The sequence below is a fragment of the Drosophila suzukii genome, chromosome X (assembly GCF_043229965.1).
Source record: "Drosophila suzukii chromosome X, CBGP_Dsuzu_IsoJpt1.0, whole genome shotgun sequence".
Classification (NCBI taxonomy): domain Eukaryota; kingdom Metazoa; phylum Arthropoda; class Insecta; order Diptera; family Drosophilidae; genus Drosophila; species Drosophila suzukii.
This window is the reverse complement of record NC_092084.1, coordinates 14,191,404-14,214,124: the sequence shown is the minus strand read 5'-3', so window position 1 is coordinate 14,214,124 and position 22,721 is coordinate 14,191,404. Positions and strand designations below refer to the sequence as shown.

At 46.2% G+C, this 22,721-nt stretch overlaps 1 protein-coding gene across 1 annotated transcript; it reads right to left on the bottom strand.

The window, feature by feature from the left end:
* Positions 1–648: 648 nt before the first annotated feature.
* Positions 649–22,427, bottom strand: LOC108018857 (uncharacterized). Its single transcript, XM_070997808.1, has 9 exons — positions 21,857–22,427; positions 21,216–21,745; positions 17,553–18,868; positions 9,272–10,938; positions 8,198–8,554; positions 6,199–6,346; positions 3,953–6,131; positions 2,154–2,989; positions 649–1,955 (listed from the first exon to the last, which is right to left on the bottom strand). Exons 1-9 carry the CDS (start codon positions 21,987–21,989, stop codon positions 866–868), a joined length of 8,256 nt encoding a protein of 2,751 aa, XP_070853909.1. The 5' UTR covers positions 21,990–22,427; the 3' UTR covers positions 649–865.
* Between the last annotated feature and the right edge of the window lie 294 nt (positions 22,428–22,721).

The following is a 22,721-nucleotide window of genomic DNA, read 5'->3' as shown; positions in this document are numbered from 1 at the left end:
TACAAATACAAAATCGACTTGCCAGCCGTCGAATGTCAGAGAAGCAAATCAAAATTTACACTTAGGCGTATTGGCACACATTTCGAAATTAAAATTCGAAATTTTAATTTAGTTTCAGAGGATTTAGTAAGTTGTGTGAAATGCAAAAACTTTTTCGACTACTTGGGAATTTTAAACAGAAGTTTGAGTACAGTTTTCCAAGGTATCGCAGTTTGTTCTACGTTCTTAAAAGTTCCTACATGTTTTAAAATATATTTAAAAATTTTTAAAAATCTTTTACAAATTTCAAAGTTTTGGTTTTAAATTGAGAAATATCAATAAGGACTGCTTTAAAATTTGCATTGAAAATCTTAGAATGTTTTTTTGTTACTTTTCCAAACGTTTTTACGTTCTAAAATATTTAAAAAATTTAGAAAACGTTGATACAATTTTAAGGTTATGGTAATAAATTGAGAAATATCTACTAGGAGTATTTTTAAATACGCATTGAAAACCCAAGAATGGTTCAATGTTACTTTTCCCAATGGTTTTAGGATTGAAAAATTTCGAAATTTTTTTTGAAATTATAAAAATTTATATATATCAGAAAAAGTTTTTTTAAAAAATTGCATTTGTTTTTAAGTTTTTATGTTTTATTTGTGAAAAATGTTATTTAACGAACCCTTTTATTATTCTTAAGCAACAATATCAAGTGGAAACTCTTTGGAATCTGCATCAACTGAATGGGGGATGTCAAGGAAACTAAACTTTAAGTTAAATTAGGCTACTCGATTCCGGATGTCCTCCAGTTGGAACCCACAAAGTGCACTTTATCCCGGCTGCCTCCGACTCCGACTCGGAATCCACTACCTCCGCCCAATGCCAATTAGTAGTAGGCGGGGAAGGGGTGGTAGTTCGACGGATTGGAGGCGTGGTGGTTGGCGGAGGGCAGGACGGGCGGTGGCCTCACGCCCGGATGGTAATTGCTGGAAGCCACCTGGTGATAGGCCCCAAAGCTCCGCGCCATGTGGCGATTCTGGGCAGCTGCCGCCGCCGATTCGCCAAGGAGGCGTGACTGATCCGCCGTGCCCAGCAGCCGATTGTTCTGTTCCATCAGCAGATGGGCGGTGGGATCAACCAGGAGGCGGTGCTGATCCGCGGCATTCGAGGCGGCCAGGATGCGATGCTGCTCCACCGTCGACAGGAGGCGATGGTGCTCCAGGCTCTCGCGACTCTGATGCTGCATCTGCGAGGAGAGGAAGGATCGATTGTTGCCCACCGCCATGTTGGCCGTATTGGGTGTGAGATCCAGCGAGGCCATCCGCAGCATGTCGTGGTGCGTGGGATGGTTGTAGGGCAGCTGGGGCGGCGATGAAACCACATAGTTGGCCGTCCGGCTGAGGTCAACCGAGGTGGTCTGGTCGTGCTCCTGCTCGCCCAGCTGCTCGCTGAGCATGTTGTGCATGGCGGCCGCCGACTGCTGGTGCTGCTGCATCGCATGGTGCTGCCCATGGCCGTGCTCCTGCTGGTGCACCACGGAGGCGGCTCCTCCAGGACCACCACCACCTCCCCCACCGCCTCCTCCGCCGCCACCACCCACCACAGAACCGCCCGCCTGTTGGGCCTGCTGGCTCTGCTGTTCGCGATCGGAGAGGATGTCGTAGATGTGATGGTGGTACCGACTGCTCGGCAACTGGAAGTTGTGGTGATAGTTACTGCTCGCCGCATTCGACCTGGAGCTCATGTCCAGTCCCTGCAGATCGGACAGGTCGTTGGCGGCACTGGCTGCCGCTGCCGCCGCCGCTGCCGCGCTGACCGCCGCATTGCCGCCGTTGCCGCCGCCCGCCTGGCGGTACTCCGCCGGCGAGTCCAGCTCCTGGCTGTTGTACTTCAGGTTGCTGGCCATGCTCTCGTACTTGGAGTACATCAGGTCGATCTGCGACTGCGGGAACTTCATGCGCATGTCCTGGCCGGCGCTGCTGCAATCGAATTGGATGGGAATCGTTAAGTGTTATCCGTGATCAAAAAACTTTTTATATATAAGGAATTCAAATAATAGAAACCCTAAAAGTTGATAAAAATTAAAAATCATCTCATTAAGATTTGATAATATAAATATTTTATCCGTAATCTCAAAGAAATAACTTAGGGCGACCATGACATGCGATCATCACCTGTTCTGGGGCATGATGCTGTTCTCCTCGTCGCTGGACATCTGGTTGTGGCGCGAGATGTTCTGCCGCTGGCGCTCCTGGTGCTCCTGCTCCTGGACGGCCCGCTTGTGGCGCATCATGTCGCCGTTGAAGTTGTAGCGCGGAATGCTCGGCGAGGAGGCGGGCGAGATGAGTTCGTGCTCCGGATAGGTGCTGCCCACGCTGGACGCGTTCCTCCTCTGCGGCTGGAGGGCGGGCAGGGGCGACGAGGCGGACATGCTGTTCGCACCACCCCCGCCGGGCCCGCCGCCTCCTCCGCCGCCGCCGCTGGAGCTGCCCGCCGGTGTGCTATTCGATCCGGGGCCACCGCCTCCTCCATTGCCCGCTCCAAACATGCCGCCGTAATCGCGACCCGGCGAAATGGGCGGCGGCGAGGGCGGAGTTCGGTGATGCGACGAGGAGAAGCCATCGGAATCCGGATGCTGTGGACGGGGCGTGCTGCCCGCATCCACATCCACGTCGTTCTGGTTCTGATTGCTCTGCGGATTCGTCGGCGTCGAGGCGCTGGGCGATATATTGCAGGCACCTTGGAACATGGGCAGGGGTGGAATCTGCATAGGGAAGCTGCCCAGATTCTTCATCATCTTCAGCTCGTTCTCCAGGTTGTCCATGGCCCCGCCAATGCCTGTTCCGTTCGCCCCGCCCGAGGATCCTCCGCTGGATCCACCTCCTCCTCCTCCACCGCCTCCCCCTCCCGCTCCCGCTCCGCCGGCACTGCCCGCTCCAAAGCGCTGCGACTCGGGATCCACGTGGGCGCTCATCGGACTGTCGCTGTTTATGTGGTTGTCGGTGGGAACCTGCGGGGTGGCACGAATATGTTTAATGAGGCTAACATTTCTTGTAATTAATTTAATTTTTTGAAAAATCACTATGAAACCCTTCAATAAAAATGCTTTTTTGACCAAAATCTGAATCCCAAAAAAAACCGAGCTACCCCCTTACAAAATATGAAAAAATTTGTCAAAAAATAAATCGTTCTTAAAGTGATCGGAATCGATAGCAATTGAAGCAAGCTGCTCAAAACTGTAGGTCTTTTAGCTGTACGCCTTGATTTGGCTAAACTACGAGTGAAAAACCACTAAAAAATGAGCATTTTTGACCAAAATCCGAATCCCAAAAAAAACCGAGCTACCAGGGGGTACAAAAAATGAAAAAATTTGTCGAAAAATAAATCTTCCTTAAAGTGATGGGGATCGATAGCAATTGAAGCAAGCTGCTCAAAACTGTCGGTCTTTTCGCTGTACGCCTTGATTTGAACAAACTACGACTGAAAAACCACTAAAAAATGACATTTTTGGACCAAAATCTGAATACCAAAAAAAACCGAGCTACCCCCTTACAAAACTGTAGGTCTTTTAGCTGTACGCCTTGATTTGGCTAAACTACGATTGAAAAACCACTTAAAAATTAATACTTTGACTAAAATCTGAATCCATTTCGTTGGGTTCGTTGTTTAATTTCCAAACTGTTGGAAGCCAAATCCAGTTACTCAATGAACATTTTACTACTTTCTTATATACAATTCTAGTAATGAATATTTTTTGGAATACCTTGATTCCTCGTTTTGAGTGTTATAAAAAAGGTGCATCCCATCACGCCCAGTGCAATAACGCCCACTTTTTAATTAATTCAATTTGTTTCTATAAGACATTGTTCCTTGTTTATTTTTTAATTTACTCCTATGGGCGTTATTTCACTCGACGTTATTGCACTCAGCCGGTATTAACTTTTTGTTTCCTTACCATCCTTAAAGCACTCACCTTGAGGTCGCTGCTCTCGCTATCGATCATATTGCCCACGGAATTGAGGGCCGCCTCCACGAGCATGCTGGCCGAGGAGGAGCCGCCGCCCACGCCCACACCGCCCACTCCGCCCACACGGGCGTTGGCGTTGTTGTAGAAGGAGCTCATGAAGGACTGCGAGTGGGCGAGGGAGTTCATCTGCATCTGGGGCTCATCGGCACCGGAGACTGTGCCGCCCGTCGCAGGACCCGTGGGCGTTTGACCACCACTTCCGCCGCCCCCGCTGCCACCGCTCCCACCACCGCCGCCGCCGCCGCCGCCGCCCGTACCGCCTCCATAATGCGACATGGCCGCTGCTGCTGCGGCGGCGGCAGCGGCGGCGGCGGCGGCATTGTTGTTCGACTCGACGACGTCCAGGAAGGAGCTGTTTTCGTCCTCCTCGCGACTGTGGGCGCTGTGCTGGTGCTGCTGGAGCGGCTGATGCGTTTGGTGGGCGTGCGCATGGGCATGGGCGTGGGCATGGGCATGGGCGTGGGCATGGGCGTGGCTAGCGCTGGCGCTGCTCATCAGGCGGGCCAGGAAGTCGCGATTCTGGCCGAGCAGCTTGCTGTGCTCATCCACGGCACTGGGCGGCACAGCGAATCCCAGATCGGAGCCTGGACCGGAACCACCGGGCACCAGCTGACTGCAGGCGCCGCTGTCACCGGGTCCACCACTACCACCTCCGCCCGCTCCCTCCCCGCCGACCTCGCTAGAGTCCTGCACCTCCTGGATCCACTTCTTGCTGCCCTTGCTGACCACCAGATTCTGGCCGAGAGCCGCGTTCATGGCGGCCGCATGGCGGTAGTCCTGCTGACCCGCCCCCTGGGCGGCGGGATGCTGGTGCGGGTGGGCGTGCGAGTGCGAGTGGGCGTGGTGCGGGTGGGCGTGCGCATGGACATGGGAGTGGTGGGCCGCCTGGTGGGCATGGACATGCGGATGCACCGAAGAGCCGCCGCCACCACCGCCGCCGCCGCCGCCATCCTCGTCGTCCTCGTCATCGTCCTCCTCCTCGTCCATGCCCACGCCCACGCCCACGCCCATGTGACCCATCATGTGGCCCAGCTTGGCGGGATCCTCGCCAGCTCCGGCCATGGCCGAGACCGCTGCCGCCGCCGCCACCACTTGTTGCACCTGCTGCTGGGCACTCAGCCGCTGGGCGGTGGTGGTCAGGAAGGACTCCACCAGGCTCAGCTGGGCGTTCTGCTTGCGACGCACCTGCTCCAGCCGGGCGTTCTCCACCTCCTCATCATCGGGATCGCCGTGCAGCTGCTGCTGCTGTTGCTGCTGCTGTTGTTGCTGTTGCTGCTGCTGTTGCTGCTGCTGCTGGTGGGGCAAGGAGTGGGCATGCAGCTGGTGGGGATGGTACTGCGGATGCTGCTGCTGGGGATCATGATGCAGCTGCTGGTGTTGCTGGTGGTGATGGTGTTGCTGCTGCTGATGTTGCTGCTGCTGTACATGCTGCTGCTGCAGCTGTTGGTGCTGCAGCTGCTGGGCATGCTGCTGCTGGTGCTGCTGCTGTTGTTGCTGCTGCTGCTGTTGCTGTTGCTGCTGTTGCTGATGTTGCTGCTGCTGCTGGTGGCTGTGATGATGATGATGTGGCTGCTGCTGGGCCGCCGCACTGAGCTCCTTCTTGCGCTTCCGCTTGCGACCGCCCGAGGAGGTGGCACCGGAAACGGAAGCGGACAACGAGGCCGCCGCCGATGGCACCTTGTCTCCGAAAATGCTGGAGATCTTGGAGCTGAGCAGCGAGAGATTCGGCTCATTGCGACACAGGTCCTTGATCGATTTGCCACTCTTCTTGATCGCCTCGAACAGGTTGTCATCGCTGAACTCCGCATCGCTCTGCAGCGATCCGCTGAGCATGGAGCTCTGGTCCTCGAGGCTCTTGCGCCGCCTCCTCGGTGCTTGCTCTGTGAACGAGGAGGGGGAGACGACGGCCGCATTAGGGCGTGGCTGCGTGGCCGTGGCCGTCGCCGTCGCCGTCTGCTTACCCAGAAAGTCCACCTTCATGCCGCCGGAATAGGCATCGAACGTATACGCCACACTCCTCTCGATCTTGGGCATCTGCTCCTGGGTGTAGTTGTGCACCTTCTTGTAATGGAACTGCAGGCACTGCTTGGTGGTGAACGCCGCATTGCACTCCGGTTCGGCGCATCTGTCAGATAAAAAGTGTTATATGAGATTATAATGATTCTATCACATAGATGATGGTTTCCACCCACTTGAACGGCCTGACGCCCGAGTGGGTCAGCATGTGAATCTTGAGATTGCTGCGATTCTGGAAGAGTTTCTGGCACCGCGGACAGCTCACCACCGTCGAGTTGCGGCTGTGCACCTCCTTCGAGTGGCGCTGCAATGCCGCTCGCGATCCTAGAAGTTTTGAACATAATTTACACTGAAAATCTCGTAAAACTTCAGCCATATCTAAAATGAAATTGTATGAAGAAAATGAAATTTCGGATTGTGGTGATTTTGAAAGAACAACTTAGTGATAATCCATAACCAGAAACCAACCCAACAACGAACGAACCAACGAACGAACAACGAACATAAAACAAAAAGCCGAATCACAAAAGGCACGGATCACAAGATTTTGGGGATGGCAATCATAAGGTCTGGACTATTGGGCTTTATTCTATAACCAATGACCGACAAAACCATAAACAAACCAAGGCAAATCATTCACTAAAAGCGGTTACACAATGCAGACTACTTTTCTGGGCTAGTACTCAAAATGCACTGCGACTGAAGGACTGCTGTTTATCATCTGAAGCTGATATTTGCGAAGGGAAAACTTATAAGTATGTTTTTAAATCTAATGACTAGACTTGGACTATATGTAAAATCATTTCCTAATCATCCAACAAAATATTATATCAAACTATAGTTAGATCAAAGTCTATTAACTAAAAGTGTAATCTGTATGTTAAAAAGTTATTTCGACGATTACTAATAACATATTGAATTACAAATTATTCTCATATTATTATTATACTCAATATTTCAAATCTGTTAATATTGATTTTTTGTTTGAAAAATTTTATTCTTCTCCATAATTGTTTTGAACGGTAAAGACCCTATGACAATCCTATTTTTATGAACTCTTAGCCAAACAAATATTCTATCTATTCACAATTATTTTATTCCGTAAGGACCCTAAAGCATAATATAATATATATATAATATATATAAAAAAGTACAAAACCTTTTCTAAAGAAATGTCTACTATCTTCAAGTCAAAAAGTACATAATCAATTTTTTAACAAGCACCTTATCTGATCAACAATTTTCAGTCACTTCAGTGCGGAACTAAATGTGTGATTGTCATACGATATTTCAATAATGAATAATAGCATATACAAACGAAATACAAACTCCAAGTAACTAACAAAGGATCGGTAAAGTATACATATCAACCAATTTAGGCGGTGTTCAACTAAAAAGTTTGGCAAATAAAGAGAGATGAGCGATCGCAGATGCTTTTAGTGTTACACATATCGCGAGTGTTGCTGTGATGGTGACTTTGGGTGTTGTGGCTTAAATATTAAAGCTAATTTTACAGCTAAGCGACTCTTTACGATTTACGATTGGATCATAGGACATTATTGTGTAGATCTATTGTTGTTGTTAGTGTGTTGATATTAGCGAATCAAGGTCACGGTTTCCACCTATACCAATAAAAATTACCTTTTTTAATAAATAAAATATATTAAATTTTCATTAAGATAATCTACGAATAAAATATACAAATCGTTAAAAGAAGTATTGTTGCAAATTCGTTTTTATACCAATCAAGTTCATCACTTATCTAAATAATTTGATAAAAATCAAGAACTGAGTAATTTAAATTCAGCAAAAAAAGAGTCTCAGCACTTAGAGATATTATAAGCATTTGAAAAAATAAAAAATTAAAAAACTTGGCTATTGTGTGGGAATCGTGACTCGATTCGAGGTTAGTACAATCATAGGCAAGTATATTGTTTTATGCAAAAGCTTACGGTACATACGACATACGGTGTCTATGCTATATGCTATATACTATATTCTATATGCTATACAATGTTTACAACACACTATACACGAGCTTACGACATACGGTATGGCAGTCAGTTGGCCTACGATGCGGCTACGTTATATTGGGTTACGCATACGCATGGGTGTACGATCACAGTTACGGTCTAGAGTTTTGGGGATCCGGCGAGCCGTGCGCTGCCAACTTACCGCTGTGCATGCGCTTGATGTGCGCCTTCAGCTTCTGCGGCTGGCAGAACTTCCGGCCACAAAAGTCGCAGACGGGTCGCGATCGATTCGGGTTCGAGGCGCATCCGTAGGTCCGGTGCATCTCCAGGTAGTTGAGCCGCAGGAAGAACTTGCTGCAGAATTGGCACTGGTACGCCCCCTTGCCGTCGTGCTTCTCCGCCGCATGCTTCATGATGTTGTCCTTGCCCAGCACGGGCTCACCGCACACCTTGCAGTGGTACTTGCGGATGGTCAGGCTCATCGAGGGATCGTGGAAGACGGAGCAGTGGGTGCGGTAGTACAGGGGGTGCTCGAACTTCAGGTTGCAGCCGCCGCAGTCTATGGTTATGGAAAGAAGCGGTGGTTAGTTAAGGAAGCTTGGTAAGGAATCTGTGACGGCACCATGGCCTAAAATATTTAAAATAATTATCATTACGAAACGCGAATTCTTCAGGATGGCATTGTAAAATAATAGGACGGTAAAAACTGCAATGTTGAACATTAGAATTTCTTAAGTTTGCAAATGTGTGATGGACCCATCACCCACAACATTGCATGAAGCTAAAATCAAAGAAACGCGAATTCTTCAGCATTCCAATTTGATATTATAAAACAATAATTCGAAACGTGGATTTACAAAAAATCAATTGCATGGTTTTAAGCTTGAATATACTAAAATTTATGGTATTTAATGTTGCAAGAAATTAAGATTTAAAAAATACGCGAATTCTTCAGCAAATATTTGGATGGTAATTTGGAACATTATATAAGTTCCAATTTATAACTAGTTCATTTAGTAATATTCAGCAGGATTATATTCATATTCATGATCTTAAATGTTATAAAGAAGTTATAATTTAAGTATCAAAAGTTATTTAGCATTGAAAAATAATATTTGAAAAGTATTTGAATAGTATATCCAGGGATTGAAAACTTCAGCTCAATTATTTACGTATTTATGGACTTGATTATGAATGAAGTTGAATTTAAAAAAACGCGAATTCTTCAGTATAAAGCAAATGTATCGTAGTTACAGTACTGTGCCCATCTACTCACTCGTCTTCTCCGTGTGCTTTTTGCGCCACATGGTGTTGCAATCGTCGCTCCAGTAGAGCAGCTCCATTCCATTCCGCAGGTCGCGACAGCTGACGAAGTACGCCTGCCGATCGATGGACACCAGGTTGACATTGCGGTCCTCGTAGCTCGGCGCGGGTCGCACGAATCTCAGCCAGTTGGAGGCGTTGGGATTGTCGCAGCACAGCAGATACGATTTGTCCGCCCCGGCCTCGCACATCTCGAAGATCCACTTCATGTCGCTGCCCTCGCGCACCTCACCAGTCTGCACCGGCTGTCCAATGAGTGGGCCCAGTTTGGTGAAGGCCCTCACCTCGGTGCGGGCAAAGACCCCGGTGACATTGGGCTCCACGTTGTGCAGTTCGAACTCAGCCGGCACGGAGGCCTCGGCGAAGGTGATCAGCGGCTTGGTCTCCAGTTCGGACAGCTGCGACGACTCATCCATATCCATGTCCATGTCCTCCATATCCTCCATGTCGTCATCCTCGTGCCGCTGACGTCCGCTGGCCCGCTTAGCCTGCCGCTGGGCATCGGCCTTCAGCTTGGCCAAGGCCTCCAGATTGCGTCGCTCGATCCATTCGCCCAGATCCACGGCATCCGTCACGTTCCCACAGGCATTCCGCAGCGGGCACAGCTTGTGATCGTGGGCAATGGAGCATTCGCGGCAGGATTGCTGCGACCGGAAGGCGATGTCGTGCTCATCCTCCTCCTCCACGAAGTTCTGCTCCATTTTCATTTCGCGGGCGAGTGCCTCCTCGTCCAGTTCCTCATCCTCCTCGTCGTCCTCCTCGGGTCCACCGATGCCGCCGCCACCGCCGCCAGGCTCATCCTCGTGCTCGTCATAGGAGTTGGGCGGCATCATGGCCGCCGCTGCCGCTGCTGCCGCCGCCGCCGCTGCTGCCGCCTTGGCCGCCTGGGATTTCTTGGATCCCTGGGACTTGGAACGCACATGGAAGTTGCCCGCCTGGCCATTGCTAGCGGTGATCCCATCGACGGCATCGGAGGGCGCCAGGACGGGCAGGAGGTGGGGATGGGGCGGCTGATCCTCATCCTCGTCCTCCTCCTCGCTGCCATTGGCCGCTGCTGCTGCCGCCGCCGCTGCCGCTGCCGCCGCCGCTGCCTTCTTGAGACACAGGGCATTGGGCAGGGACTCCTTGCTGTTCGCCTCCAGTTCGCTCTTGATCTTCTCCGCGATGCGGCAGTCCAGGACCTCCGGCAGGGCGGAGGAGGCGGCCGCCGCCGCTGCAGCTGCTGCAGCAGCTCCGGCCTTCAGAGCTGCCGTTGCCGCCTTGGCCTCCTGCTTCTTGGACTTGGCATAGCTGAAACCAGGTCCCGCTGCACTTGCTCCACCCGATCCCGCTCCCGATCCCTTGCCTTTGCCGGCGAAACCGTTAAGCGCCTCGGAGGTGAACTGCACTCTCTTCTTGTAACGCTTGCGTTGCGGCGCTGTGGGCGTGGCCATTGGAATGGAGGCGGCCGAGGTGGAATCGCCATTTCCGTTTCCGCTCGTATTGCCATTTCCGCTGGCGTTGCCATTGATCGAGGATTCGGGCGGTGCAGCAAAGTCCTTGGCGCTGAGATTCGGCTCCAGCTTGAAGTTGCCGTCGAAGCCTTTTGTGGGCGTGTTCGCCGGGGAGGGCGGGGGCAGGCTGAAAGGGAGAGATGGAAAAAAGAAAGAGAGAGTGAGTGGGTGGATTCAATAGTTGCTGAGACACTGGAAACAATTTCTTGTAGATTTCACAACAGCTTTGAAAGCAAAGGGATTTAAAAAAAGGGGGGTGAGTGGGTTGATTAGATACTTAGTTGCAGGGACACTGAAAACAATTCCGAGTGGCTTTTCCAACAATTAAAAAACTTTTTTGAGTATTTGGTAAGGAAAACATATTCTGCCTTCAACTAAAAACATACTTCCTATTATTATTAAATATAGAACCTCAAGTAGACCTTCTACAAATTTAAAATGTTTTAAAATCATAGACCAAGGAAAGTGAACTAAAACAAATTTCATTAAAAACTCCTTGTATATTACATTGATCGGAATGAAAACCTTGCCTTAATGTTCCAGCAAAATGAAAAATATGAGTGCTGTTAAAAATAACACTATATAGTAAATACTATTTTGAAAAGCAAACTATTTTTGGGTGTAGTATGATAAAAAGAGTGGATACTACAGTTGGCGGGGCTGTGAAAGTGGGTCGATGGAATATATTTAGTTCTGGTTTACGGCCCAATCCCTTATCCTTTTTGCCGGACCAGAACTTCTCCCCCTCCCCTCTTCCCATCGCGTTCTGTCCTTCCTTGTTGTTGTCGCCTTTGCGTTTAATTAATTTTGCTTACGCTTTGCTTGCTGTTTCGCGTGCCGCTCGAGGGGTCAAAGGGGAGGAAAAGGAAGGAATCGCTATAGGAAAAGTCTGGACCACCGCCTGAATAAAAGGCCAAATAGGTACGAATACCCAAATACCCTGGGAATGTACTCAAAGTTTGATTTATTTAGGAAAAAAAGGTGGTAAAGTCATTTTCTATTGTCTCTTTTTGCTTATATACCAAAAAGATTCGAAAATAAGGCTTAAATAAAATTCAGAAAACCACTAAAGAGTTATAATCCATATAAATGGTTTGCATTACCGTGCTTAAATACATGAGTTGATTAACTGAGAATCAGACAGCTAATAATTTGTATGTTCATTAGATTTTTAAAATTATGGCTGTTTCTTTTAATTATATAAAACATTTTTGGAATATTATAGTAAAACGATTTACTAGATCATGTTCTTCTGTTAGTTTAAACAAATCTTGTTTGCCCTTCTCTCAAATCCTTAGCCATTCTCCAAACCTTGATTTCATATTTCTCAGCAACTAGTTGTTGCTAAGAAATTTTAGAGGACTGACTGCTCGAAAAAAATAGTTTAAAACTTTTTTTTTTGACCCCATGGACACCCAGACATGGCGGCAATGCAGTTACACATCCGCTAGCCGGCAACCTTTGATTTTCCATCGTTTGAATTCGTGTGGAGGAAATTCATCAACGGTCGCATTGAGTGCGATACGATGTTGGGCGCTGAACACTAGATGCTGCACATGCCACTTGGTTTCCCTTCCATCAGCACAAGTCCCTTCCCCCCCTCGTAATTCCCGCCCCTGTGTTATCGTTCATTAAATCCTCCACCTTGGAAACATAACAACAATATCGAAAACAGCGGCAACAGCAAACGATACCATTCCATCTAGCTATCCAGCCATGTAGCCATCCTCCCGCCCTATCAGCCCCACCATCCCATCACCATACACCACCCTCTTGGTATCCACTTACCCTGCTCCACTTTGTCTCAACCTTCCACCCAAACCCCAAGCCCAAACCCAATCCACAAAGCCAACCAACCAACCAACCCATCATCGCGCTTCTTTGACCGCAGAGAGCGGGCATATTCCTGGTTCCAGTTCCAGTTCCAATTCCAATTCCATCCATCTGACGACGGGGGTTCCGTGCTCGGGACCCTGGGTTTTGGGTTCTGGGTTCTGGGTTCTGGGTGGTGGTGGTTCCTATTCTGGTGAATGCGAGTGTCTCTACCATTAATGTGCTGCTTGAGGGCCCAGCGGGGGGTGCTCTAGTGGGTGTTCTAGGGATGGTATAGGGGTGGTCTAGGGGTGGTCTACGGGGTGGTCTAGGGGGTGGTCTAGGGGGTGGTCTAGGGGGTGGTCTATTGGGTGGCTCAGCTCGGTGGGTTTTTCGATGTTCCGAGGCTGGGGAGTTTGGGATTCTGTGTTTCGTGTGCGGTGCTCGTTGGCGCATTAAGCACACAGTCGGCGGCACAAACGAGGCTCTCACACAGATATATAGCACACATAAACACACACACACCCATACATTCGCACTCTCACAAAGACAATCGCACAACAATTTTGTGCTTTTTGGCGAAAATTCGCAGAAATTGGCGACATGGCGTATACGAAATGTGAATTGGCAAAAGGCAACGAAGAAAAACAGTGGTGTTATATGGATGTTACGGGGTGATATGGGGTGGTATAGGGCCAGTGGGCACAAGGTTGGGGGTGGGATATTATCTATTGTGCCTGAGTGTGAGTGTGTGTGTGCCTGCTGAGGCTGTGGAAAATCGCAATGCCGCAAGGAGATGGAAAAATGAGGCTGCTGATTAGTGGGTGAACGCTACGAATGTGCGAATGCCGATGCAAGGTTCTTCGATCCTATATGATATCATCTATTTTATGCTAACGCATCCTAAATCTGAATTTCTTCTTAAATGCTTTAGTTCAAATATAATTTATATTTATCTGTTTACTCTGTTCCAATAAAACATGTTTTTTTGTGTGTTTTTTTGTGTCACATAGTCAGAAAAACAAATCCTATAGTCAAGTCGAAATTTTCAAAATACCATTTAACACCATTGCATTTCATTTTTGGCCTGGACTTAAATACATCAATTCAATTTTTTCTATGAATCTATTGCTTCAAATAAAGCAAACTACATTCCTTCTAAAGTTCTGCAATAATTATAATTCCCCAAAATAGGTAAAATGAAAGATGATTTCAAAGGCGGCTTAAGCTCGATTGCTGTTTTATCCAACATTTTATATAGTTTAAGAAATATTAAACCATTGTACATATTTCCCTATTAGTTTTTTAAGTTCCAAGGACTGCTCTCCGAAATGGGATATTGTTAGCAACTAGATACCGCCAGTTGGTCTCATATTCACATGTGGTGCAACGTGTGCTCTAATGATCGAATCGAGGCTCCTCTCCTGGCCCGAAAAGGACTCGGATATGTGTGTTATCCAGGCAACAACCTCCTTCTCCTCGTGCCTCCTTCCCCTCGAAACCCAGCCAATGCCAAAGGAAGTGGCCGATAGAGAGCAGGAGGCGGAGGGGGGAGAAACGGAACACAACTGAGATTCAGACATTTCTGCATTGGGATTTTGCATTTGGTTAAGGAGAGCCCCCTCCCCCGACCCAAACCCCCTCCCTTCATATTCAAAGCGCCAAATGGCGCGCTCGACTGCAATGCAACAGCAGCAACAAAAAGAGCGAGGCGTGGCAGGGGGCGGGGGTGTACCAAGAGAGGAGTGGCAGGGGGGGAGGGGGTTTTGGGGGGAAATTCGCGACGCATTCACGTTGCAAGGATCCGAAGGAACCTCCCAGTCACATGTATGTGTGCGTGTATTCCTTCTCCCTCGCTCTGTTTTCTACACTGCGGTTATTGAATTTCATTATAAAGTCCTTTACCACTCTGTTGTAATATCAGCTTGTAACATCTGGCAAAACTTTATCAAAACTAAAAATATGTCATTACTTAAAAATAAATTTCTTTTTTTATAGTTCTTAAAGTCCAAATAACTTAAAAATAGCCAGATGAAACATATCAACATTCTTGAAGACACGCCATAACATATAAGAAAATTTGGTTTTGTATAGTTCTGAAGTTCCGCATAGGTGGATATGTATCATACTAATTAAACTTCAATGTCCATCTAAAACAATTTTAGTTTTATCTTTCATTTGGGGCTGTTGAATTTAAGGTTTAAAAATAACTTGCACTACCACAACCATGTAGATGGTATAAAATATAATATCTCGTTTAAGTCCCCATCAGTACTTAAACATTTTTTAAAGATATATAAGTAAATGTACTGAGTTCCAAAGCCCATCTACAAGTATTTCGATTTTTTCCTTGTTCATATCAGGGCTTGAAAAATACATAATAATTGCATAATACTTAAACATTTTTTAAGAAAATGAAGTTAATTCAAAGCCCATCCATACCTATTTTGATTTATTCTTTTCACTTATTGTTGTTTATATAAATCCTTAAAAAAATAATTCAAAATTGAATTTCTGTATAGAAACCTCTAGATAATATAAATTTAGTGTCTGGTTAAATCTTTAAAACACGTCTTGATACATAAGAATATTTTTTTAATTTCTACTGTGGGCAAAAAGTATTGTGAATTTGTTTGTAAAATTAAAAATCTTTATTATTTAGAAGAATAATCTAAGTCAATTTCATTCCTTTTAAAGCAATCGCCGCCCGATAAAATACATCTATGCCAGCGATTTTTCCAATCCTCGAAACATGCCAAATAATCCCTTTCAAATAATATTCCTTAATAAAAGTTTGGCCGGGTGGAAGGAATCCATAGAGCACCACATCCTAAAATCGAAAAAAAAAAAATTTTACCTTACTTTTGTGCCACACACTAGTGCATCAAACTGATCAAAGTCCAATGTCCATCCAGCCCATTTCCCTGCACCTAATGTTGTTAATACTGAGGCTTAGAATCAATTAATAATTGCTTTTCTGTAAGCTGGTAGATAGTATAATTATATTGTCTGGTGCTGCCTCCCATCAAGCATATCTGATGGCCCAACATTTTGTGATTGCCGAACAATGCAGCTTTGTTTCCAAATGATTGCCTTTGTGCACCACCAATTTCGGTCGGTGCATGTAGGTGTATGTGCGTGTAAGTGGGCGATTGGCAACATGGCATGCAAATGCAGCAGGCAGCAGGCAGCAGTCATCAGCAGCAACAACCGCATGCCCAGTCCCCTGAACCCCTGAACCCCCTATCACACCCCCCTCCCATTTGGCTTGAGTTTGCGCCTGTGTGCGCGTGTGAGTGTGTTGCTTTTTCCGCTTCCGCTGACATGGCGGCAGCGACTGCGAGTCGAGCACAGCGGGCTACGGTTCCGAGACTACGGTTCCGATTCCGACTACGGAAAGTACGGAAAATACGGAATATGCTCGGAATATGCGGAATATACGGAATATATGTACGGCAGAGTACGGCAGAGGCGCCCGGAGTGGCGGCAGCAACATGAAAGCTCCGTTGCATGCAACCGCATGAGTACCGCATTTGTGCCTTTGTATCACGCGGCCAAAAGGGGTTGCTGGTGGGGGGAGGGGTTGGGGATGTTGTTGTAGGGTTGCTTATGGGGTGGTGGGGCGGCCAGGATGCATTCGGGCATGAATCGCTTTTACATGGATCGCTTTTGTACCGCTCGCTTCTTGTTCTTCTTCCCTTTTTGCCGCCTCCCGTGGCACTTGAGCCACCATCCCAAAAAAAAACAGGGGAATTCTCCGTGGCAGTGTGTGTTTGGGAGCCCAAAAAGCTCTCTATGTGTGCGAGTTCATATCTGCGAACCACTATCAACAATGATGGCCAACGAAGCGTTGCCAGATCTCCCACTTTCAGCCGATTCCACTCTTTTGTCTCCCCTTTTGGGACGAGCTTAATTAACAGAGCAAGATATAAACAAGAAATGAGGGCTATATTCGCACAACCGACTAAATGATACCCCCTTACTTTTTATAAACAATATTAAACCACTATCAACAATGATGGCCAACGAAGCGTTGCCAGATCTCCCACTTTCAGCCGATTCCACTCTTTTGTCTCCCCTTTTGGGACGAGCTTAATTAACAGAGCAAGATATAAACAAGAAATGAAGGCTATACCCCCTTACTTTTTATAAACAATATTAAAAACCTTTCTGCCTTCAATTTTCTTCGATTTTTTCTATTCCTCACAAATTTGGGGAAAATATATATGTATATGACGTGAGGCTTTCATAGCTCAAGAAAATATAATATTATTTGGAATTTCTAAACGTCTAAAAAATTTTGATTTTTGTAAAAGGAATTTATTCAATTGGTAAAAATTATTAATAGAGCAGTTTCTAAATTACTTCTCGTTTTAACCAATTTCTTATAGCAAGTAAATTATATGGCTATTTTAAGTTTCTAACTCAGATCACACATTAAAATGTTCCAATGGTGTTTGGTATTAGCCAAACAATCAAGTAAATACCTGTTGCATTTAGCTTTACTAGCCACAACATTTTAAGTGTCAAATGATATGCGTATGATTTAAGAAACTATTATTGAATTAAGGACTTAGGATTAGTAAAAGATTTTTAAATTGATGGGTGTATTTCGGAAATAGTTTATTTTTAAGAGGGGTTTCTTGAAAACCATGCCAGAAACATGATTAAATAATGGCGCTGCCCATACAATAGTATTTTAAATATACTTTTATCTAGGTCCCTTGGTATCCGAAAAACTAAAAATGTATTTAAAAAGGGTATTAATACGAAAATATGTATAAAAAACTAATATTAAGAAGGTAAAAATTATAATATAGGGACTGATTTTGGTACACGGAGGATGTTTTTTTTGTCCATATTGGATGTGTATGTAAAGTGATTACATAGAACTCAAGTTATAAATATTAAAAGTCCCAATAAACTCACTTGTTTAGCCGATCCGTGTCGTTATCCGCCAGGTTGAGAAGGTAGGCCACGAACTCCACATCGTTCTTGAACTGCAGCCGGGTGCGCATGTGCTCCCACTTCTCGGCGTTCTTGGTGCCGATGTAGATGTTCTTGCTGTAGTTCTGATGGCGGTACTTCCGCCGCTCGCTGGCCGCACTGCTGCTTCCCCCGCTGCCGCCGCTGCCCCCACTACCGCCGCCGTGCTGCTGCTGTTGCTGCTGCTGCTGCTGATGTTGCTGCTGCTGCTGCTGCAGTGATGAAGGGTTCATGCCCATGCCCAAGGACGAACCGCCTCGGGAGTTGCCCCCACCGGTGGCCAACAGATCGTTGCTGCAATTCGTGCCCTGACCGCCCGCCCCCATGCTCCCATGCGTCGAGCTGAGGGCGTGGTTGCTGTTGTTGTTGGTGGAGAAGCTGGTGTTGCTGTTGCCGCCCAGCAAACTACTGGGCGGTGGCGGGGCACAGGGCGTTGCCATGTCCAAGGCATTGGCATTCTGATGCTGCTGCTGCTCCAGCTGGGCACTCAGCTTGGCGGCCGAGGCAGCCGCTGCCGCCGCAGCTGCTGCTGCTGCCGCCGCTGCCGCTGCCATATGGAGACCGCTGCTCTCGGCGGCAGCGTTACTGTTCAGGTGGGCGGAGGAGAGGGTGGCACGACTGTCCAGGTGGCTGCTGGCCACCTCATCCTCATCCTCGTCATCCTCATCCTCCTCCTCGCCCTCATCATCGTAAGCAGCGGACTCGTGTTGCTGCTGCTGCTGCTGATGTTGCTGCTGTGCATGTTGCTGCTGTTGTTGCTGCTGCTGCTGATCGTGGTTGCTGCTGGGCAGCACATGTCGCAGGTCCGTGGGCGTGAGGTCATGCCCATTGCCCTGCTGATGCTGCTGGTGCTGCTGCTCCTCCTCGTCTTCCTCCTCATCATCGTCGTAGTCCTCGTCCTCGTCCTCATCGTCTTGCGGCTGCTGTGATTGCTGCTGTACCTGCAGATGATCGTCTCGATCTCGCGACTTGCTGTTGCCGTTATTGTTGTTGTTATTGTTATTGTAGTGCTGCTGCTTGTTGCCATTGTGCAGCGCACTGACCGCCGCTGCCACTACGGCCGCCGCTGCCGCCGCCCGCTGCTGCTGCTCTGCCGCCAGCTGCTGTTGTTGCTGCTGCTGTTGTTGCTGCTGTTGCTGCTGCTGCTGCTGCTGTTGCTGCTGTTGCTGGTGCTCCTCCTCCTCTTCCTCGTCCTCCTCGTCGTCATCCTCTTCGTCCTCGTCCTCCTCCTCGCCCACGGCTGGCGATGAGCGGAATGTCTGTGGTGGCACAAGGTGTTCCAGAGATGGTGATGGTGGAGTGGTTTCATTGGAAGAAACGAGAGATAGACAGGCACAAATTAAAAAGTTTATCCAAATAACGAGAAAAGCTAAGAGGTCTAAGCTATGAGTGCACAGAGAAAAAATACACACAAGAATCAATTCCATATTCGCATAGTTAACTTATGTTATTAGTTATAATTTTAACCATTGCGTAATTTTAACTTGATATTAAGGAATGGTATTTAATGGATCTATGTTTCTAAGTTTATATCAAAATGATCTTATTAATATCTTATTCATTTTTTTCTCTGTGTACTTTTAAACATCGTTAAGTACCGTAAATGTATTACCTCTTAAAAAAACATAATTTATAAAAACTTATTCTTATAAACTAAACTTATTTGTTCTTAAACACAAGAATTTTATTTATAAATTTAAAACTGTATTGTAAAAAAGTAAGAAATAGTTATTAATACGTGATCCGGTTTTCACTTTTACAAGGGTATTTCGTTTTGCTATATTATTTCTAGTCGATTCCTCTTATGGTGCCGACAATGTATTTACAATAATATTACTTTAATTATAATTAATAATTTGTTCGTAAGATAATTTGGACTAAAAAGGTGGAGCGTAAACTAAAAAACCTATTCAATTTATTTGGGTTTCAGCAGTGCTATAGTAAAGATTTGTGGAAAACTAAGTCAGATAAAGTATTAATAAGATCTTTAGCAACAGTTCTTAATATGTTGTATCATATTTTTAAGAGTACCTTGTAGGGTATCGCGACGAACATTTCGTATGGTATAAAGATTTAATTTTTTTTCGATATTTGTTGACATTGAATCGTTATATGTTTCTTTTTTACAGCCGATAGCTACAAAAATATTTTTTTTTTGGTGGTTTTTGTGAACTAGGAATTGAACACCTTAATTTTGTTCAATTTAAACCCAGATCGGAAGTATACTTGTTTTTAACTGTACAATTAAATTTGCATTCCATTTATTGAACATTTGTAAGCTTTTTTGAAGAAAAAATACATCTTTGTCACATTTGCATAGATATTTAGTGTGTATTTATCAGTTCGTCACCTTACCCTACAACTTTAAAAGTTGACACAAATATTGGTTTACGCCAAGAGCTGTAATATTTAACTCAGCTGGAATTTTGCCATCGAACTTTTTCAGGAGTGTGCCAGCAACTTTCTGCTTTCAAAGCTTTGAAAAAAATTAAGTTTTTGAAAAGTGAAATTCAAAAACGAATCGTTTGTCACTATACCTTACACTCCCCTAATAATTTAATGTATTAATAGGTATTTGGAAATACTATTTTATGCTAGTTATTTGTTTTGATGTTTTGGTCACCTACTTTACTTTAACCAGGATATCGAATAATTCCTCAAATTAAAGGCCATATGACATTGGCTTGATTTTTGAGTAACTGACTGGAAAAAAAATGGAAGCCGATCTTTTGATACTTAACAACATATAGGTTGATTAAATGTTGTAAAGCTATAGACCATCTTTTCTTTAGGTTTCCATACCTTTTTTAAATTTTTCCAATGAGGGGATCGAAAATCAAGCTAGTGTCATAGGGCCATAAAAGTTAAAGTGAGGTTATAATGAGTGTGATGGGATGCTAGGAGTGTGTGATCTAGTTTTAAGTGGCTTAGTGACTAACTTAGTTGTTTCTTTAGGTTTCCATGGCGTGCCTGAGTCGAAAATTGATCAAGTTTCATAAGATCATAATAGTTGAAATGAGGTTATAATGATTGTAATGGGATACTAGGAGTGTGTCATGTAGTTTTGAGGGGATTAGTGACTAACTTGGTTTTTCCTTTGTTTTCCATGACTTTTTTAGAGAAGTCCCATGAGTAGGTCGAAAATTAAGTTAGTGTCATAAGGTTATACTAGTTAAAACTAAGTTATAATGATTCTAATGAGATGATGGGTGTGTGTAATCTATTTTTGAGGGGCTTAGTGACTAACTTAGTTTTTTTAGTCGAAAGTCGAGCTAGCGTCAGTGGCCATAATAGTTAAAATGATGTAATAATGATGTAATGATGTAATAATGATTATGACGGGATGCTAGGAGTACGTGAGCTAGTTTGACGGGCTAAGGGACTATCCTAGTTCTTTCTAGAGGTTTCCATGACTTTTTCAAAGAAGTGATTTCACTAGGTGGAAAATCAGGCCTTATAACGCCAAACAAGTTAAAATGAGGTTATAATGATTGTGATGGGATGCTAGGAGTGTGTGATCTAGTTTTAAAAGCTTTAGTGACTAACTTAGCTTATACGGCTAACTTAGTTAAGGTGGCTAGACCTAATTGGAGGGGCTCTACTTACCCCGACGGAGGCATTGGGACTGGGGGTGACCGCCGAGCCCGCCGAATTGTTGCTGATGTTGAGGGCGGCTGCTGCGGCCGCTGCTGCAGCGGCGCGGCTCAGGAAGGGTGGGCGTGGCACCAGGGGCGTGTCGGAATTATCGGAACTATCGTTAAAGTCGAACGCACTAAAATCGGTGGCATTGGCGGCATTTGTTGCACTTGCTGCTGCTGCTGCTGCTGCTGCGGCGGCTGCTGCTGCTGCTACTGCTGCTGCTTGTGTTGCTGCTGCATTAGGAATCCCGCTGCTTGTTTTGGACATGCTGCTGGCGTCGCTGCCGACGCTAGCGTTGCTGCTGCTGCTGCTGCTGCTACTGCAGCTGCTGCTGCTGCTGCGACTGCGACTCCGACTGCAGCGCTTGTTGCTGTTGTTGTTGTGATGGCTGTGGTTGTGGTTGTTGTTGCTACCGCCGCTGCTGCTGCTGCTGCTGTTTACCGCTTGTCGCCGCTTGGATGTTGCTGTTGTTGCTGCTGCAGTTGCAATATGTGATGCTGCTGCTGCTGTTGTTATTTTTAGTGTTGCCTTTGTTGTTGCTGTTGCTGCGCTTTGCCGAACGCTGCTCAGTTTTTGCTATTTATTGTTGTTGCTGGCGCTGCTGCGACGCGAGTTGTTGTTGTTGCTGTTGCTGTTGCTGCCGGGGCGGCCTGCCTCCGATTCCGCTTCAGATGGCGCCTTGCTCTGCCTCTGCTGCTGCTGCTGCTGCTGCTGCTGTTGTTGTTTCTGCTTCTTCTTCATTATTCACACACACAAGTCGCGCGTGCGACCCACTACACTTTTTGTTGTTGCTGCTGCTGCTCTGGTTGCTGTTGTTGTTGTTGCATTGCTTTACCACAGCTTATCTTTAAGGATTCTGTTTTTTTTTTTTGTTTTTCGTAATTTTTGTATGTTGTATTTACGAGAAATGTTAAGGATCCATTGGGAGGAAAAGGAAAAACTGAATATCTATCAGCAATGCCGCCGCTGCTACTGTCGACGTCGACGCCGACCGTGACTGCGACGGCGACGGCGACGTAGGGGAAACGCGAAAAGGCAGTGAAAAAAAGTACCGTTCGCCGAAAGCCACTCGCTGAAGCTCCCTTCTTTGGCACCGGGTGGCAACGCTGCCAGGGGAATTTTTTCCCTTTTTTTGTGTCGTTTTATGTTTTTTCTTATTTTTTTAAGGGGCCCCCGTCACTTTTTATATATGTGTACTATTATTCAGCGGGGAATGTTTACTTTTGCGTACAGCGTTTAATTTTTTTCTCATTTGCCCCTATCAGCTGGAATTTTTATTTGCTATTATCAATTTATTGGTTAAATATGGGGGTCCTGTCACTGGGACTTGTCATCAAGAATGTGCCAAACGTGTGTTTTTGTGGCACATCCTTGCGGTTTTTTGGTTTTTATGGCCAGGAGAGCTTGTCTTGTTATGATAGCTCCTGCTGCTCCAAGGATCACACACACACACACATCCACGCAGAACATAAG

Coding starts and splice junctions, on each gene's coding strand:
- LOC108018857 (XM_070997808.1), bottom strand. CDS start 21,989: ATGAAGAAGAAGCAGAAACAACAACAGCAGCAGCAGCAGCAGCAGCAG. Junction 10,939..17,552: donor GACACGGATCGGCTAAACAA/GTGAGTTTATTG, acceptor TCTCCCTTTCAG/CCTGCCCCCGCCCTCCCCGG. Junction 6,347..8,197: donor CATCAAGCGCATGCACAGCG/GTAAGTTGGCAG, acceptor CAAAACTTCTAG/GATCGCGAGCGGCATTGCAG.